This window comes from Diadema setosum, chromosome 11, assembly GCF_964275005.1.
Source record: "Diadema setosum chromosome 11, eeDiaSeto1, whole genome shotgun sequence".
NCBI lineage: Eukaryota > Metazoa > Echinodermata > Echinoidea > Diadematoida > Diadematidae > Diadema > Diadema setosum.
In genome coordinates this window covers 37,763,962-37,785,141 of record NC_092695.1, presented here as the reverse complement: position 1 = coordinate 37,785,141, position 21,180 = coordinate 37,763,962, and the positions used below count along the sequence as shown (strand labels likewise).

General features: G+C 39.1%; 1 protein-coding gene across 1 annotated transcript in view; it reads right to left on the bottom strand.

The window, feature by feature from the left end:
* Window positions 1-5,177: 5,177 nt before the first annotated feature.
* Window positions 5,178-21,180, bottom strand: part of LOC140235475 (UDP-glucuronosyltransferase 2C1-like) — a 214,040-nt gene continuing 198,037 nt past the window's right edge. The window contains exons 3-5 of the mRNA XM_072315503.1: window positions 10,187-10,309; window positions 6,665-6,884; window positions 5,178-5,571 (exon numbers count right to left, since the gene is read on the bottom strand). Of these exons, the coding sequence (XP_072171604.1) occupies window positions 5,178-5,571; window positions 6,665-6,884; window positions 10,187-10,309 (737 nt within the window). The remainder of the gene's footprint in view (window positions 5,572-6,664; window positions 6,885-10,186; window positions 10,310-21,180) is intronic.

Below are 21,180 nucleotides of genomic sequence, written 5' to 3'. Positions count from 1 at the left end.
TTTCGCTCCAGAAGAAAAAACGACATAATTCAACCATACAGCTATCATCACCTTCGCTCTAAGATACGACATTGTTGATCTTCTCATTATCGCCTTCCTCTCAGCTTTCTCAAAATGTCTGCCTATTACACGAAACAACATGGGCAAGAGCTTTTCTGAATTAGGCCTAGAGTTATCCCACCAGCACGTTTTAATGTCATCGGAATATTTAAGAGGCTCGGCCCGGAATATGCCAGCAACTATACCGAACATGTCTACCAAGTATAAGAAGAGATTATGCGCTGAACATATTGTAAAAGACATTCTAGGCGATTTGAGTTACTTCTGCGCACGGCAATTAATATACCGGGTAACTCGTCCCTCTCTCTCCCAATAGATCGGTCGTTATACGCTAGACAAAACAACTCCGCATCAAGCATTTATGCGGGTTACTTGTAAGTTGTAACATATCGTCAATCATCTCTTATATCATCAGCATGTGCATCCATTTTTTCTTGATAAAGAGAGAGAGGGGGGGGGGAGAGAGAAAGTGATAGGTGACTGAAATAAAGCGGCATGCATTCCGTTCTTTGCTTGTCATTAATTTTGTTAATGATCTGACGATTACGTTTAGAGTCATTATTTGTTTTGTTCTGTTCCGTTCTTTCTCTCTTTTGTTTTGTTCAGTAAATATTGTCGATTTCTTGTATTTTGTTGACATTGGTGAAGCGCTTTGAATCTGTTTAGAAAAAGCGTTATATGGACATTGGTTATTATCATTTTCAATCAGCTCCTCTCGTGTAAATCAATTTTTGATATTTTACGTAATTGCCATGCATGCTTTTTTCGCCAAGTCTCTGGAGATGATTTCAGTTGGAAAGAAGTAAATCCTTCCCTTCTAACCCCTCAACCTTAAAGAAATAAATTAAACACAAAAGAAAACTGCTAATGCACAAAAACAATTCACGTTTTCGAACTATTGATGCAGTGCGCGATGGGCACAATATATAGTGAGGGAGATGTGATTCTTTCTGTTCACACTTCCCTGGTATCACCACTGAGGTTGTTACAACTGTTCTAGTTGCAACTGATTGACAAATTGACCTACCTCGACGTAAATAAGCACTGAATTAATTAGTGTTTTAGTAGTAGCTATGATAAAAAAATTAATGAGCGTACATACTCGAGCAGGATTCGAACCTACGACCTCCTGATCTCCTGACAGGCGTCATTTCCACTAGACCACCGAGCTTCCGCCCGACAGCAAGTGTTGGTTCTCATCCTTATGGCATGCAGCGGGTACTGCGTAATTTGAATAATCATGGGCGGAAGCTCGGTGGTCTAGTGGAGATGACGCCTGTCCGGCGAGATCAGGAGGTCGTGCGTTCGAATCCTGCTCGAGTATGTACGCCCATGATTTTTTTTAATCATGGCTACTACTTCTAAAACACTAATTGATTCAGTGCTCATTTGCGTCGATGTAGGGCAATTTGTCAATCAGTTGCAATGAAAACATCTCAACGGAAGATCGAATTTCATGAATTTGAACTGTTCTAGTTACTGTCGGAGAACGGCAGCAGTGCGGCAAAATTCCCTCCCTAGCAAATGCCCAATCAGAAATTTAAAAATCATTCTTCTCGGTGAATCTGATGGGAAATACAGGATGACAATGCAAAAAAAGCTCCCGTCTTCGGACAGATAAGACGACCTTATTTCGCTGCATAATTGCACTCCTTCACGACCTTTAAGAATTACATACGTGCTAGATTTTATGGGATGTCTTTATTCATTTGAGTGTGTGAGCGTGTGTGTTTGATGAATTTTGGCTTCAGATGACGATGCGTTAGAACTGCCCGTGTGACTTTTGAACCAGAATACATCTTAGCCTGATCCCGAGGCCCCTTAATCAAACTAAGCTCGAGTCTTAGCTTGAGTTTTAAACAAACCACACTTTTGTAGCTCCTCCAGCCCTACCCTCTCCCATAAAACAACAACAACAACAGCAGCAGCAACAACAACAACAGCAAGAACGGCAATGTCACATGGTTGATAATTTATCGGCTTGTTAAGTTGATCTCAGTGATATCTCTTGATATGACGTATATCTTTTTAATCTTCAGGGTGTTTTGTAATTGACATTCAGCAATTTTATCAAGTCTCCTATTCAGTCCTATATATCGAGGCATTAAATTCGATATCATTACTATTCATTGTCATTGTTTCAATTATCCTCGCAGAACGTTATAACTATGTGACATACCAGTATACTGATTGGAATTGCAAACAGGATCTTTCTCAAACTAACGCTCATCCCTCACCCTATCATAGACCTCTTTCATTTGATGCGCCGATCCCTTTAAGGGGAGTTGCCCTTTTATATCGTGATTCAAAAATATAATGTTGCTACTTTCATGACTAGTTAAGTCAAGGTCACACCACATCCCTCACAAAATGTATGACTAGACATAACCACGGAGTAAAGCATACACACATTTATACAACAAATACAACACACACAAACACACGCACACACGCACACGCATACACACACACACAGATACAAACGCGAGGGGAAAGTATCTCCTGTGCAAATTCTCGGAAAGCCTTCCACAGGCACCCACGATAATGGAATCTTCTCCATGTTAATTCAATTTCAAGCAGAAGAGAAAAGTTCAACAAAGAGAACTGGCAATTTACGGTCACGACAACGACTGGGGGAAAAGACAAACAGCTTACGTGTCTTCACAAAACAATGATTTCAAAGAGAAAATTGTTACTGAATATCACTGACATTTTTATTATCACATTATTGCTCCGCGGAACAAGCACGAGAAAATAAAAAAGTCAGCCACCAAGATATCTATTTGTCACACTACAGCTTTTTCAAGGTCCAATGGATCTTTTCCCGAGCGATTTCTAATGTCTAATAAGATGTTATTCAATTATCCTCATAATAAAGCCTGACATTCCCTATCAACACTTATATAAGAAACTTTGCAGTACTACAAACATCAACGACTAGATATAGTAGCATTAGTAGTTTGAAAGACCGTTTAATAGCATAGCGCATTTGCATTATATTCAATTCAAGAAGTCTCCAGACCCAGAGATCAGAAGAGTTTATTAAGGAATTTTTAAATCAAGTCATCCACCTTACTAGCCGACTGATACATTGAAACAAAATCCATAATCATATACTATATTTCTTGAAGACATAATACATGCCTCGTCAATAGATCCTTCATAGTTCAACCATACCACTTTTTCAGAAATTCACTGAAAAGAATAAGTACAGATTACTGCAATGATCATTTGCCTACTCCTCCATGTTTAATCCACGCAAAACTACAAGAATGTGGTTTAAGTCGTTGCCTCGGTCCTTTATGCATCCTATTTCAAGGAGCATTTTGGGAATCTGACACTCTTTCTGTTAGTAGGGATAAATCTTTGGTGATGATCTGGGGATGTCGATCAATGCTTGTTAATTGTCTTATAAAAATGTAGCGGTTTTTCTTTTTTACGTAGAGTACGTGGGGGGGGGGGGAGATTAAAAAAGAACTAACCCTAAATTTTTGATCAAACTGTATGGTAATTTTCACCTAAGCAGTTTTGATTTATGAAATGTAACCTAGCAAGCATCATCTAGATTATCATACTGTTAGTCTCTTTTAAGTCAACCCCACACAAGTTCAAAAATGTACTAAATTGAAGAAAATTCTACCCTGGATTATGGATGTATAAATTGTGTTGATTCTTTCGTGTTAGTGGAAATTTACGTAAGTCGACGAAGGTAGACTGTTTTCAATTGGAGTAGGCGATTAATTCATAAGATGGTATGTTACATTGTGTCGGAACTCCCCCTTTCATAATATGGGAAATATAACAATGATATCTCGGAGGCGCGGACCTGTAAAACACGTATGGAACAGACGGTCTACATTGGTCTATCTACTATCTGACCTGCCACCAACTTCAAACAGAGAAATATTTGAAATGTCCATAACATTCACCCAAGCATGAGTGAATCTCCGTCTTGACACACAGTGCCACATATACGAGACATGCATGTACGTCATAAATAAAGCAATTATGATTATCACAACTAGTTATTGCGCATCGTTAAGTATATTACGTTCTACTACCACTCTTTGCATGTCAAATTGTGACAGTTTTCTTTTATAGTTTCTTAAAAAAAAAAAAAAAAAGTGATTACTAATGCCATCATTATTGGGTCTAAGAGACACAATAAGGTCATTGGCATTGGTGTCGTTGTTGCCACGGACATTTTTGCGAGATGTTGTTTTCGCGAATTGACACAGAGGCCTACATAAGTGCGCTACTACCTTCGTGCATGGCGACATTTTCGCGTGTTGTTAAATCTGCGGTCCGACTGTGAATCGCAAAATTGGCAAAAATTTAACCCTATAGTGAAAATAACAGCTTATACAGCAGTATGTTTATATACTCCAGTGACAACACTAGATTTCCTATTCTATACAACAACGAAATACGTTTTTCTGAACACTACCAAGAGACGGTTGGTATCAGGTCTCAGATATCGAAGCTGAAACCGTCATGTCACACTCTCTCTACGCGATAGAATACTGAGTAAGTACACACTCTTTCTTTACATTATACATGAAGAACAACTACAATTCAGGGCTAATATTTCACCCCTATATAGCAAGGTCATTTTCGATAAAAGGCAGTAATCGAACACAACACACATTCGGACGAATTGGGTTATAAATACTGACAAAACGAAAAGATCAATGCGACAATATTCTGATGTTAATCAGTTATTATTGCATGGGTGTATAGTCTTGTAGGTGAGTCAGAATAGCGGTCTTGGTCATGGGTAACATCGTTACTCATGACGTCATGATAATGACGTCACGAGTAATGATGTTCTCGTTACCCCAAATGAGCGCAAAGTCACAGACTTCATAGACTAGTCTTTTGGGAATTAGACACTCACAGTGTGGCTAAAATGTCCGTGAAATTAAATGCATAAGCAGGAGTTTATTAACAAGAACCACTTTAAGAGGACGATTAACTGATGAATAAAACAGAACTATACCACGACATCAAATAACTGCTTTGCAGTGTATGAAAATCACTAAACTTAAACAGGTAATTATTCAAAGGCTGCCGCTACCATCTGATGCGACATAACGATTGTGAAGAGAACGCAACAGTCAGACTTTAACGACGCTAGAAGATGTCCACCTCTTCCTTAATCTTCCCGTCACGCCCCAGCCGATGCTACTCCCGATGACATGGCGAAGACCCAGGGGGGAAAGACATCTCAGTGGAAGTTTCAAACAAGTAAAGATGGCTGCAAGAAAGTGCCTGTGATATCGTCGCACCACGCAGAATTTTAGAACGCGATAGGAGAGGTAGACGAGGAGGAGAAGGAAGGCGTAGACGTCGAGGGAGTACACCTGCCAGATGTAGAGGTCGGTGCGCGACGAGCGGAGGTAGTCGCCACCGTACTTCATCACGTGCTCGATCCAGAACGCCGCCCGCTCGAGCGGCGGTTGAGGGTGAGCCTTGAAGATGGCAGACACGCGCTGAGTGTGATGCCGGTAGCTGCAATAGATGGACAAATGGGGTGGAAATCGGCAAAGATATCGACTATTAGATTGGCAAGCAAGTACAGTGGACTCCCGTTATAACGAAGTCCTCGGGACCGGCAGTTTTCTTTCGTTATATCGGAATTTCGTTATAACCGAACAAATAAACAATAGAAATACATAGAGTGGATGACATTGCAGCCCAAATTTTTACTTCGTTATAACCGGAATTTCGTTATAACCGTGTTCGTTATAACGGGAGTGCACTGTATTTCTATACGGGGTAAAACCACAATCCCTGATCTGAACATATATGAATTGCTAGGGGGAAAAAAACATAAAAAAGGTACGTTTATGTAGGCATAGGTTTAATGTGTAGCTAATGAGAGAGAGGGGGGGGGGGGGGAGAGGGAGAGAGTTACAAGGACATATCAATGTAAATGAGTGAATGAATGGATAGATTATTATAAAAATAATGTTGATAAAAAGATACTCTGAGTTTCAACGGTATTGTCTCAACTTCAATTGCACGTAATTCACATCTTACAGAAGACAGCATCTGCTAGATATCTATAGTGGAACGGGAAACAGTGTATAATTTGAAAACCAAAATTGTAGAATTTCTAAGGCGTTTCAAGAAAATTTGTGTCATCGTTAGCAATATCAAAGAATAATTATTTTCTTTTTTATTCAGAAAAGCGTATCTCCTAATAGTCTCTTAACAAATACATTATTCACACCGACCTGATTGCTTTTGTTTTGTCTGTCCATTTCCATCTGTGAAGATGGCTGGATAGCCCATATTCAGCTACGTTAAGCTGGTCTTCCATGGGGTCCAGTTAGATGTGAGGTGGGACCACTTCACCGGGTTCTCGCGATGAATGAATGAAGCGGGATCATTTACGTGCATTACCTCCATTTTATGTCCTATCCGAGGGATCGAGTGTTTTGCCTCTTGCTAGAGGGGACGGTATGCTTACACACAACATTGCTCAGTCTAGACTCGGGTTTGAACCCGGGCCGCGTGATCGTGAGGCAGACGCGCTACCGACTGAGCCAACTCACCGCCCTGACTCTTTCTCATGTGTTGAGGAAATTAGTACACTAACCTTGAATTATTGATAACCGTCTGTATGGCGAGCGTCAGTTCTTCACTGGTGAAGGAGAAGAAGTCGACGACGACGCCCATCCCGCGATCGACCACCCGCGCGGCAACGTCGGGGTGATCGTAGATCAGCGGCATGACCACCATCGGGACACCGTGGTAGAGGGCTTCATACATGCCGTTGTTGCCGCCGTGAAAGACAAGCGCCTTGAGACTTGGGTGTCCTGGGTTATTGCAAGTCATGGAAAATATGACATTGTTTATAGTGTTAATAGCAATCCAACAAAAGAAAAAGAAGGCTCTGATAGCGATATCATAAATCTTTTATTGACAGCATGAATCTATTTATATCATTGCCTTTAGAAAGACCTTGAAAGATTGAAGGGATATAACATTTGATGGGGAAGTTAAATCTCATTGATGGGGGAATACTCCTGGACACTGTTTCATATAATTCCTAGATTATGCGAATAATATTATAAAGTATAATTAGAATTCTATTAATAACAATGAAGTACAAGATGAAGAGGGTTAGCATATTCCTGCGTGCTTTGGCAGAGAGATCACACCAAGGAAATTCAAAGTCTTTTGTTATGATAATGAGTTTGGAACCCCAGTCCCTATAAATAGCAGGTATTCCCACTATTCGACATCTTTTTAAAGTATACGAGGCAGTATCCAAACATTCACACGATCACTCAACGTCAGTCTCCACTAACATTGAACAGAATACGTATCAACAATCATTCATCCGGATCAGTCATATATATCTTACAGGCATGAAGCCAGACAGTAAAGTAATGAGCCTGGTTACGGAAGTTGCGACCGCAGGTAGTATGGCAAATGAGTTGACAGTTTCTGTGACGAGAAGAGAGAGGGAGGGTTATCAAACAATATGTTATGAACCCGCAACGCGTTGGGTGGGACCCTCTTCATCTTGTACTTCATTGTTATTAATAGAATTCTAATTATACTTCATAATATTATTCGCATAATTTAGGAATTCTATTACATAACACTTCGTACAAGCTTTCAGAGGGTTAGCATCTTCAAAGTAATACGCAGAAACTGTCAATTGAGATATGTTTCAGGCAAATGAAACAAAAAACTGCTGCACATGGGAGTTCATGATAGGTCAAATTTTATTCGTGAGCAATCTGAGTAGTACCATGACAAGGTGTATGTTCCGTATGAACACATCACAAGGAGGAAAGAACAGCATAGTTTTGACAGCTTCTGTGAGTTACATACGTATCGTGTCCCCCATCTTCCTTATAACTTGTGAAGATGAGCTGAGAATGGTTGAAGCGAATTTTGCTTCTTGAACTGGCTTAAAATAAACCCTAGCATTGGCAACTCCTCAATGGTAACGCCTTGACTAAAAGCTGCAGTACTCGAGGCACTGCAGTAAATGTGAGCAGAAAACCGATGTATCTATGCCTGCTTATTCAATGTGCCCTTTTACCACCTAGACAGGGTAGAAGTGATTACTTCTTTGTGAGGTTTTCTAGTAGAAATAAAAAGTTTAGTCACACCGTGAACCTGACGCAAGGGTTCTTTTCGACTTAAGTACTCCATGAGCACTGATAAAACACACAACTTCTCGTTTGTGAGGAAAGAAGACAATTTAATAGATTGGTTGGCAATACCCTTCTTCTGTAGTTGTTTTCAATAACTCAACCACTTGAAAGACTGTACTGTCATTAGGAATTGACATTATGTAATGTCCAAAAAACTCAGAGTCTGCAATCTCTGTGTTGAAACAAGAGTCACCAGGGCAATCAAATTCTCGCTTAGAAGTAACAGTCTTGCATTATTACCTAATGAACATAATTGAGAAACTTAAGAAATGTGGTGGTGTACCGTGGTTTGGGAGGTTCTACCTTTCAACACAGGTAGTGTACTACAAACGGGTGCTTTCCCACGGAAAACCCGTCAGAAGAGGGCAGCACAGATGGCAAGGCTTATCGATACGAATCTACCTTAACTGTATTTTCCCCTAACACATGCTGGTCAGACAAACATTACGATATTGGTGATAGATGAACTAAATGGCTCAAGCGATTGTTTGTGGCATCAACTAATCCACTGCTTTCAAGCTGAGTTAAAATGTTTTTTGGTGTTGTGCCATGAATTTGTGCTGAGCTCGGAAGTGTGCTCTGAAATTCCTAATGCTCGCCAACGTTCGCTGAGATAGGTCAGGCAGGGAGGTGGGAAGAGATATCTCCCTGGGTCAGGCGAGTAACCTCAGCTCCGGCATTGGAATGGGAAGGGGAACCAGGCAGTCCCCTGGTAGGAGGGGTTGGGCTGCCAGGATCGCGGGTGAGCGGGAGCCACGATTGTGTCCTCCACAAAGGGGGTGATCGAGACTGCTCTCTGCGGACTTGGGAAGGACCCTGGAAAGTAGGCAAAAACAAAGTGGAGGAAAAACAAAGTAGGGATGTAAAAATTCCCATGATATTGAAAAGACATCGATAGCCTTAGGGGTCTTGTTCCCAAGACAAGTACGTAACCAATTTCCTATTGGCACTGGATGCGAAAAGATCAATTTCGGGTCTGAATGAAGGTATAGATAAGAGCAACGAAAATATATATCAGGACGAAGACTAATTTAATTCTTCATATCTCTCCGAGATAGATTAATTGTCTGCTTCTATATGAGCAACACCAGCCAAGTGGGAAACAGATAGCCAAGAGTAGCGACCCAGCGACCACGCCCAAATGTCATATGACAGCTTATTAAGTAATGGAATACTACCACTCATTTTCCTGACGTAACTGACAGCTGCACTTTTATCTGACTTAATATGAATGTGTTGCTTATGGGAGGTGTTGCAAAGGGAGACAAGGCCTCGATGAATAGCCAGTAATTCTAGCGCATTGATATGCAGATTAGCTTCCTCTCGAGACCAGACACCTTGAGCAAGGGAATTATCATTTACACAGAGTGTACCCCATCTTGAGGTGCTGGCATCTGTACGAATATTGTCAATGGATGACAGGAATGTCGATGCAGGACCCAAATTCCTTGCATGGCAAGGGAAGCCACCAACGAATATCTTCCATGGCATTATTGTTTATTGAATTAAAGAGATGCATCAAAATTACCACCTGTTCTTGCACTGCTTTGGTTCTAACCCTCTGAAAGCTTGAACGAAGTGTTATGTAATAGAATTGTTCGTAAAGTTACGCACGACCCTACTAACTGCTAAAGTATGGAAAGCCAAGATGTTTCATAATCATTCTAAATTTCAATAGCTAAATTTGAAATTTGTAGATGATAATGATTATTCTTACATTCTAACACATGTTTTTAGTTGAAAGTCTTTTTTTTTTCCCCCCAATGTAGATGAAATATTGACGTAACGTCATACTTTGTTAAAAACGTAGGGGTGGGAGTGTTGAAACATGATATATGACACTTTACATTCCAGTCGTTTGTAAAATGATGCATAACTTTACGACCAGCTCTATGACACAGGGCCCTGGCGTGCGTTCAGAAAACGAACTAAATTGTGCAATGTACCCAAAAGATCATTCTGTGGCATCCATTTTACGATTCTGATGTTGCTCGAAAGCTGAAGCGAGACTGGCGGTTCTTCCTTCATCTGCCAGACGATGAGTTGTGGGATGGCGGCAAAAGCGCGCGCAAATTTTTACGTTCGGATGCGCATTTTGTAGAAATTCTTTGCAAACAGCTGGAAAAACAGTGATTTCGAAATCTTTGTTCACATAATGGAATGAGCAATATGAGAAATAAACGTTTCTCAGGTGGTAACTAGTATAATTATTGTATTCATAATTAAGCAAATTAGTACTGAAATATGCAGATAATAATAACACTGGAAGAGTAATTGTTAAATTCTTTTTTCTTGAGAGGCAAGTTAATAGGAAAACTCTGGTTCCCAAGCGAAATTCACCGATCTTGACTGCCCAGCCACAGAAATTGTCAGTTTCGGACACGCATTTTCTGGATTTTTTTTTTTTCAAACGAGTTGGAAAAAAGTGATTTGAAATCTTTGTACATAGAATGGAAATAGCAAGTTGAGGAATAAACGTTTGTCATGTGGTAAATAGTATATTTCTTTCATAATCATGCAAATTATGACTGAATTATGCAGATAAACACTGGAAGAGTAATTTATATATATATATTTTTTTTTTTCTGGAGAGGGAAGTTAAAACACTAGATATGTAGACTTTAAGGTTTTGAGGGTTGGATAAAAACCAGAATCCGTTCTTGGCGGTATCAAAATAAATGCAAATATTGTGATTGGTGTGCAAATCTCAATTATGTATATAGGCTTCCTGAGTTTTATGTGCATGCAGTTCATTCAATAGCATGTATCACCTGGTGGGATTATATTTTTCAAATCCTCAATAAAAAAGAACAACAACGGGTCTCATTAAAGCGAATGAACTTTAACATCCAATTTGCATAATACATACAAAATATCTGCTATATTACTATAATTAAATTTTGTTACTAGCAAAGATGCACATAATCAGGTGGATGTGATGCAGGTCGGATAAAAGAAAGACATTCGTTCATAGTCCATGTGTGTATAGTAGGTCCATGGTGCAGCCACTGGGCGCAACTGGGCTTATCGAACGTTTTTCAAACTACAGACCTTCAAAAATTGCTGGTGCATGATGTCAATGACAGGATGATGAGTTCATCACTGGTATTTTGAGCCAGCCAGGTTTGGGATGACGCGTGCATCTCTGAACTGACATTGTGGGGCCGCTGTATATGGCATGACACAAATGAGCTCCTCGGATCGACAGATAACAATAGATCAAATTAAATCATAATTATATCACATGTTAACAGAGCCTTACATCTTTTTCATAAAGCACATTCAGGTGCTTTGACATTGACGATTGTGTAGGCCCTAATCATTCATCGCCACTGACAAAAGAACCGTTTCCCTCATTTCGGTTTTATTTTGCTGAGGTGCCTTTCCTGACTTAACTGCCTTTGGAAAATCGGCAATGATGGGGAGCAGCACTTAACTGCCTTTGGAAAAAACCGACGATGATGGGGAGCAGCAAACCTCCAATCATGACAAATTTCGTGTAAGATATACTTTGTGTGACGATGCAGTGTATCTCGACAGTAAATTCAAGTTTATATCAACATTGCCCTTATTCATGAAGTTATACAATGTCAGAGAGGTCTGTATTTATAGTGTGTATGCGGGCACATAGAATATTAAAATCGGTGTTCCAAGTAATATATTTCTTTGCTCTGGTTTTATTATCCAGTTTATGTAAAGATGCATTCCACAAAATTGTCCCTTTATGCCCTTAAAGGATATTAAGAAATAGAACGCAACACCTTTTGCTAGAAATGGGAAAATCCATCAAAAGTTGGCGTAAACAGGTCCAAATGATATCCATAACTACATGATTTGGGCCCTGCAAACGTTTAAAAGTGATTTTTTTTTTGGGGGGGGGGGGCGGGTAAAAACACTTCTTCTTTTACTGATATCATTTTGATGAGAGCAGTGGCTATAGAATATTGAGGTTTCTTTCAACGGGGTCAAAGTTGACATGGTTATCTTGCAGGGCTTGGCGGGAAAACCCCTTCTCTAATGTTCTAGCACGCCATAACATACCACATAAGCACTGGAGATGCGGGGAGTGGTGCCATGAGGAGAGTGGTGTCACAAGGAGAGTTGAAGCGCCCCACACTCCCCCCGTCCCTCCTCAAACTTGTGTTTAGAGTACGAAGGTCAAAGGTCTCCTACCCTCTGTTGAAAGAGGAGGTTTTAAAAAACACTTCCTCTTTTACTGATATTTTGACGAGAGGAATGGCTTCAAAATGTTGAGATTTCCTCACAAATCGATCACAATTACCTCACAAATCGATCACAAATACCTCACAAATCGATCACAATTTGTACACATTAATGATTCTGATTCAAGCACAGCAAATATAACGTGTGGTGTTCCACAAGGCTCCCTTTTGGGATCACTTCTTTTTATTGTGTACATAAATGATTTGCCCAGGTCGTCAGCACTCCTTTCTTTCCTCTTGTTTGCGGACGATTCAAGTCTTTTTTTGACGCACAAAAATCCTACTGAGTTACTTGATATGCTTAACTCTGAGTTGAATCACGTCAATGATTGGATTCAAAGTAACAAACTATCTCTAAATCTAAACAAAACTAATTTTATGGTATTTAGTAATACAATCACTTGTTTACCTGGCTCAATTTCAATCACAGGAGTAAATTTACAACAGACAAATTCAGTTAAATTTCTTGGTCTTTTAATTGATTGTAAATTATCTTGGCAGGAACAAACAAATCATTAATGTAAGTTATTATCAAGAAATTTGGGTGTTATACAGAAGCTTAAGCATGTTTTCCCCACTTATATATTACGTACCTTATATTCGACTTTGTTATTGCCGTATCTTCATTATAGCATACTGGCCTGGGGGAATTGTTCCAAAATACGTCTGGAGTCTATCTTTAGAATACAAAAGCGAGCTGTAAGGATTATCAATTGTACCAATTATTTAGCACCGACAAGCCCTCTGTTCAAAAGTAATAACCTCTTAAAGATTTTTGATATATATTTTTACTCCCTTGGGATATTTATGTACCAGTTAACTAAAGACGAATTACCTTATGCTTTCACTCCCATGTTTGTAAAAAATAAAGTTATACATTCCTACCCTACAAGACAGGAAAATTCATTTCACTTTTCTCCCGTGAGAACTGCATTTGCTCTTAAAACAATAGTACATACAGGTCCAACATTCTGGAATAGCCTTGACTCCGACATTATTGAATCGTTGTCATTGAACTGTTTTAAACGTAAACTAAAAAAATCCCTTGTGCAGGCTTATCTAATAATACAACATGCAATTTTATTTGAACTCCCTCTTCTTTATCAGATTCGTTGTTTATCATATGTATTCCATGGTTGCCTTTTGGGTTTTTTTTTACTGAGTCATTTATGTCAAGGCTATTCCTGAATTAATGAATCATTATGTATCATGTGCGTTTTTGCGCATTCCTACAGTTACTACGTAACTGTGTTGCTCGGGTGACAAGGAGTCTTGTTAACGCGTTACAGGTGGCTACTTTGTATTTCGCTATGGTTTCGTATATTCTATTCCTTTCTTTTGCTCTTTTTGCTCTCTTTTCTTTTACGTCCCTTTCCTTCCTTTCATAGTTTTCGTTTCTAGGTTGTTTAAGAAGACCAACACTTTCATATATACAGGGACCTATACATTACAAGCTTTGCTTTTTAGTAGGTCCCACATTTCATGTTTGTTAAATTGTCTTCTCTTGTATTTTTTTTTGTAATTTACGACGCTATGTTCAATCTTATGTTCAATCGATCGTATCATGTTTGATGTTTTGAAATGTGGAACAATAAAATCAAATCAAATCAAAAACGGGATTAATCATCTTGCAGGACTTGACGGGAAAACCCCGGCTCTAATGTTCTAGCATGCCATAACATACCACAGCAGCGGAGGAGATGCGGGGGAGTGGTGCCATGAGGAGAGTGGTGCAATATAAGGAGAGTTGAAGCGCCCCTCCTTGCCCCCTTCCCTCCTCAAACCTGTGCTTAGAGTACACAGGTCAAAGGTCTTGCACCTGAACCCTCTGTTGAAAGAGATGTTTTTTTTTAACACTTCCTCTTTTGCTGATATTTGATGAGAGCAATGACTTTAAAATGTTGAGATTTTCTTCAACGCAATTAAGTTGACATGATACCTTGCAGCACTTGAGGGGAAAACCCCTTTTATAATGTGATATCAGTCTCATAGCAAAACAGTATGGAGGGTCGAGGCTCCTCCTGTCGCTGATTACAGGGGAGATGCAGGGTAATGGTCTCACTAAATACTGTATTAACTAGAGAGTGGTGCTGTATGGAGAGTTCCCTGGTGAAAACACTTCTTGCGTGATACTTATACATAACTTTATGAAATGTTAGAGAGCATTTATCATTCTATAAAGAGGAATTCAATGTTTGTTTGATGGAAATCAATTTTGAAATGACCGAGATATCAAAACAACAAAGTAAAACAAAGCAATCCAAATGAAACCTGAGTCCCACATTAGATAAACTATGAATTCCTCTTAGAATTATACGCTCTTCCATATTTTCCATCAAGCATCTCAACAGAAACTGTTTTTTTCCCTTTTGAAAGATCACTGTCACTCTATAGCACAAGGAAACAGATGTGATACACCACAATAATGACACAAGTAACAAACATATAAAACATTCTCAAAGGACAACGAATAGTGAATTTCTCAGATTGATGGATGAACCTTTTCAATACTGAGATGACAACTAACGGTTAGTCTGCGATTTATGTGTAATCTTGTTTTCATTAATTGATGGATGCTTAATATCCTGATTTTGATACATGATTTACACTTATGTAATAGATTTAACACTGGCCACCTTGATTAGAGTTAAGCAGTCAGAGGAGAGTGGAGCAATGGCTCAACTCTCCTGCTCTATGACTGCAAGACTCAACTCTTCTGATGGTATAGAGGTAACTGTTTTGTGATATTGTTTTTCCTTTTTGTCATGTTATTCTTTTATGGGTTTTTTTTTTTTCATTTCAGAGCACCATACACAAAACAATGACAGGGAAATATAACGAGGGAACTTAACGGATGTACTGCATGCTTATGAGTATATGAATAATAGAACGACCCACGTCCATGGAAGACCATTTCGAGTAAACTAAAAAAAAACCTTCATATCTTTTTTATTTGTCCAATAATATTCTACTTCACTGTGATGGGAAGGCAACATTTTATATACAAATTAGAACATATATTATTATGACAATTAACATTTACATTAATTGTGGAGAGGCCATTTTCGGGGTGGTGGACTTTGGTCGTTCTTTGATTCATATGGACTTGGGTCGTTCTTTGATTCATATACATGATATTCTGCTATAGAGATGAGAGAAGGATGAGATAATTATGGATGTAAGAATGACCCAAGTCCTTCATTCTTACATTGATATAAGATTTAACTCATTCATTTCAGGCACTTCCGGGGGTAATTAGGATTTATCATTTATACACAAGATGAGTCCTTGCATAAGCTACAATTTCCCATGTCAAACTGAATTTAGCCAAAAATTGGACTTGGGTCGTTCTTATATTCAGGTCTTCTTTTATTTAGGAGAACTAAAACAAATAAGAACAGAAATGAAAGCATAGAAATCATTTTCATCGAAACGTCCATTAAATATCTATAGGCCTACCTAGGTAGACAAGCGGCATCGGTGAGTATAAAAATATTGAATTATACTCTACTTACGATCAATTCCAATACGTATGAAAAGAGAGTAGAGTTACTAACTTTACGTAAGTTAAATCTTTTGTTTACCATTGGGAGCAGTGATTTAGAAAATGTTCGAGTTAACAAATTTGATACATTTGTTATGTTAAGGTCAGTTGTATCACAAAACATCCTACACTGTACTATATAACAATATCGCCTAAAATATAAAAAGATATCACTCTTTTTTTAAAGTAAACAAAGCTGTAATTATATTTAACGTTATGCATATTCAACAATATTTAACGTAGATTATATTGACCAACATTTCTGCACTGGCTGTTTCTATCCCTAATTCACATATTGCAACTATTTAGAAGCACTAATGTTGGGTTTTTGTTTCATCTGCACATGACATAAAATGCCTTTAATTTTCGTGCATCACGCCAAGCACATGCCAAGGGGAAAGTTGTGTGATTTTAACGTAATTCCTTTCGATCAACTGTGGATATGCTGTACTCCATGCAGAAGATATCTTAAGACCCTGTCACATCACCTTTCCGGGCAAGCCACGCGGACTTGTTGCGTGTAGGGATTTTTCAGCATGCGGGAGAATTTTCTGCGGACAGACAAGGATGTTGACGAGTTCCGTACTTGCGTCTTACTTCTAGACCCTTGCTATTCCTACCTGCCACTTGCGTGTATTTCGTGTGACCTGCGTGAGAGCGTTGAAATTCTCAAATCCTTGTGCTCCAGCAAAAATTGTGCTGGAGAATCGGATCTAGGGCAATTACCCCCCCCCCCCCCCCGGCAATTACCCCGCACCCTTCCCCTGGCCCTAATCCTAATCCTAATCCTAATCGTGAACCTAACCCTAACCCTAACCCAAACTCCTAACCCTAAACCTAACCCTAACCTTAATCTTTACTCTACCCTTACCACTAACTAGTATTTGGCCGGGGGTAATTGCCCTCTGGGGGTAATTGCCCGGATACGGGAAAATCTCTACACTCAACAAGCCCGCCTTGCTTGCCGGGAAAGGTATGGTATAGGGCCTAAATTTGGCTGCGGGTGAATGGGAAATGCGTGAGCAACTCTGGGTAACTCCGGATGAAATACGTGCTAGTGACTGTCATGTGCGGGTCATCTGCGGGGACCTCCGAGTAGTAAAAATTGTTCTTCGCAAGTCGCACGCAAGGCTTGCCCGGAAAGGTGTGACATTGCCTTTATACCCCCATCTCACTAGACGGCGATTCCGCTACGATCATCAAAAATCGACAAAGCGCGGCGGATCGTGGCTTGATCGCTTCAATTCTTCTCCGTCGTATCTTGAGCGGTTCAGAAGCGCGGAGGGTCGCCACCAGCGCCATGGCCGGCGACCTCGCTACGGAAGTTTTGAACATGTCCAAAACTTTCGTAGCGAGGTCGACGTAGTTTTGGAACGTAGCACAATCGCCTCACGAACGCATTAAAAGCGCTACATTCGTAACTCAGACGAGGTAGCAACGGGTTAGGCGTAACGCAAGCGCATCGAAAGCGGCCCCACCGCCCATGAAAATTACCACTTTTACAGTATTACGTAACGAGAACCAACCACGAACGAAAGAAAGTGATGCACAGACCATGCAGGAAGGTGGACATGAGGCAAGCTTATAAAATCCATTTTCCCACGGACACTCAGTACGAATCTCAGTACTCTGTTTATCAAATTGTTTGTTTGTCATATACCATTACAAGCCAATGAAATAAATTTAATTGTAATCTTTTCAAATATATCTTCGTAAAATTGTCTCATGTAGGATACGATTTGAGTTGCTCGTTAGCCGGTTCTTTAATATTAGGCCTACTCATTTTACTCTTTTAATTGAATGGATGACTTAAATAATAGTGCAATGTCACATCAGGTTCTAACTGGTGTGGAGAATGCCAAGATGTAAAAGTAAAACCATATTCTGCATATCCATGGTGGTTTGACACTGACATCGGCCTGAAGAAACTCAATCAAGAAACCCATTGATCGCTTGAGATTGTAGCATGAGTCCGGCTTAAACGGTATCACTGTCGCTCCGATCGTATCACTGTTGTAGCGAGATCTTGATAAGCGTACGAATATACGATCGCTTTGATCGCAGAAGCAGCGCTTCTCGTCGGCTTGGAAAAGCGGCAAAACGTGGCAGCGTCGTAGCATTATCGTAGCTTTCTCTCCTACAGCGCAGGTTGAGCGTAGAGAAACCGTAGTGTAATCGTCTCGGAGGCCAAAAAATGGAGACAGACGGCGATCGCGCCACGATTTGTTAAAATGGTCACAGATCGCCATGGTCATCATGGTCGCCTTTAATAGTGAGATGGGGGCCTTAGGAAATCCCCAATGGTAGGTTTCATTGTTTATATACCTTTAATGATCCTTTCTTTTCACGTATGGATGTTAATAAACTGTGTAGGGTGTAAAACAATGTGAAATAGACGATGTACACACATTCTTGGACTTATACTATAAATGACAATACTTTTTTTTTGTCCCAATAGCACTAGATTTTTTTTTTTTGCCAGAATTAAACTCCTCAAAATAAGTTCTGCAATTAAAGTTTGATATATCATATTTTTCTTATACCGGCATTATCCTCATTAAATATGACATAAGAAAGCCTGATTAATCATCTTTAAAATGACACCTCACTTGCTACTGTGATTAGGTATTCCTGGAATGCACAGTATGACTGATTATGAGGAAAGGTCAAATGTGAAATGTTGCAAAATAGAGCAAAAAAAAAAACATAACATATTTAATATATGTTTGTATTTCGGCTGTGGAGCATCTTTGCATGCATCATCTCTTGCAAAGAAACAAAGAACTTGTGGTCTTTTAATATAAAGCTTGACGCTTTGGTCATTGCGATGGCTAACTAAGGCTATATTCATGAGTATTTAGATCTGCCCCGGCGTCCTACACAAGAAGTCAATCATCTAGGAAGTTGCGGTGGAGTGAGCATTACTTTTCAGGATATTGTTAATAGTTACAATAAATTTATTGATTTCCCCCTAAATTTTGAAATCTAAGGCTGCCAGCTGTGGAATGAATTTTTCGGGCACACTTTCAGCATCTTTGCGTCGGAATGGCAACGAGGTCAAACATGACACGTTATAGAAACCGGCATGCCATCAAAAAGTAGAATTTCGCATGAGGGTCCAACTATTTACAAGACACATGACTTTGGAAGAGCCTTGTGATTACCTATATGGACTGACTCCCAGACTTTCGGCGACGTCACTCTACTTTTTTGAAGTGTAGAACATTACACTAATTGGGAAAATTTGGGTAACCAAATACTCCGGTCCAAGTTAATCAGCTGTTAATGGAATGTTGGCTTTAAGGTGTAAGCCCAGGTAAGGTTTTTTTTTTCTCTTTGACTATTTTTCGATTGAGGCATGTGCAACCCGTCTGATGGATCCATGCTCAGTTATGACATGTATGATGTATAACTTTCTTCACAAATACGGACCTCCCATGTAGGACAAATACAAGTACCTTGACGATTCCGCCGACCTGTATATATCAGTGGGCAAAATATCTTATTCCAAGGATGACTGCGATACAGAAAGAATGCGATCCCAGACTTTACATACACAAAAACGTTTTATACACTATCAAAATACGATGCTCCTATCACTGGACTCCTGCGTCATGCTAGAAGTCGGACTATCCACCGTAATTTGGACGTGTCTCACTTTCGGGAAAAGTAGAGGCCAATTCTTTCATTAAAGAAAAAAAAAACCGACAAAGTAAAAAATCTTGTCAGCAACACTGTCACGAAGGTTATAGACGAATCTGTTACCTTTACTTCAAGAAGATATATTTAACCTTTATATGTATGATAGTGCAAATCCATGTCATTTACAACATTGCTTTTCATCATTGACTTTTAAAAGAATGACTTCAATTAGACAGTGAAAACGTACTCAAATCCAGACCACCAAAAAGATGAAACAAAAAATAAAACAGAAAGGAAACGTCGAGTCTCCGGCTTGACGTGTCTTGTTTGGGACGCGGAGCGCGGTGATTTTTGTTTGATGGGGGCTGCTGATACCCTTTTCCTAAACGACATCTTATACTTTCATAATTATGTAGGTAGCTTATAAGAAAAAAGTGATACACCTGTAAAACAGCGTTACAAAAATATGAAATAATAATGTATCTTGAATATTTTCTAGTTTGAATGAAAACAAAAACTAAGAAATTGCGAAAATCTGTTACCATACGACTGGTAATGAAGGGGGGGGGGGACAGAAAGTACTTTTGTCCCTTTATTATTTTACAGATAACTTCCTGAACATTTGTAGTTGGTTCCAATAACATCAATCTCCGTCATAAACATTTGTTTTCATGTGTGAATGCAGCACAATATGGTTCATGAGACGGCCCGCGGTGTTTAAACCTCTCCGCACACCACCTTTTGACTCTGTATAACATTTTGCACAAGTGACTCCAAAAATTAGTAAGTTTTGAATTAATTGAATTGAATTGAGTTGAATTGAATTGACAATCCCTGCACATTTTCACGTATTTCACTTCACATTATGTAACACATACACTAAAAAATAACACAAACGTACAGGATAGATACGTACCTCTGATGGAAAAATACAACTTCTTCGTCAGTACTGATTACATCATAATTGATACATTTTGTTCGCATTTCATTTCGGAATGAACAATAGATTTTAAAACGTTCGTTGGTATGAGAAGCCGCACTAAGTTTCTGAAGAAATAAATATTACTTAACACTAAACGACAGGCCTTAATCGACTTGATTGCTGCATGAAAACTAATAGATTTATAAGTCATATATACAAGAAATACATAGATAATTATGCATACAACAGAACAGAGAGATTTGTAAAATGTAGGCCTGCCGTCGATAAAAAAAGAATATTCAGTTGCTATCAATTTTTTTTCACACTGGAATCGCTTATCAACATTCCGGTACAAATAGATGTCATATCATAATCTGATATAAAGCAAACAATACGATTTGACAGGCAGCTATGAACAGTTTGAATAATATGAATACGATATCAGATGATATTGGATACAAACCTTTATTTTTTTATTGACATTATTGGACTCATTTACTCTTCGCTTGCTTAAAGATATGACAAAACTGGCAAAAATAGAATAATTCATTTTAATTTCTGGCAGAAAATATGAAGTATTTTAACTATATATAAAAACACATGGTAACA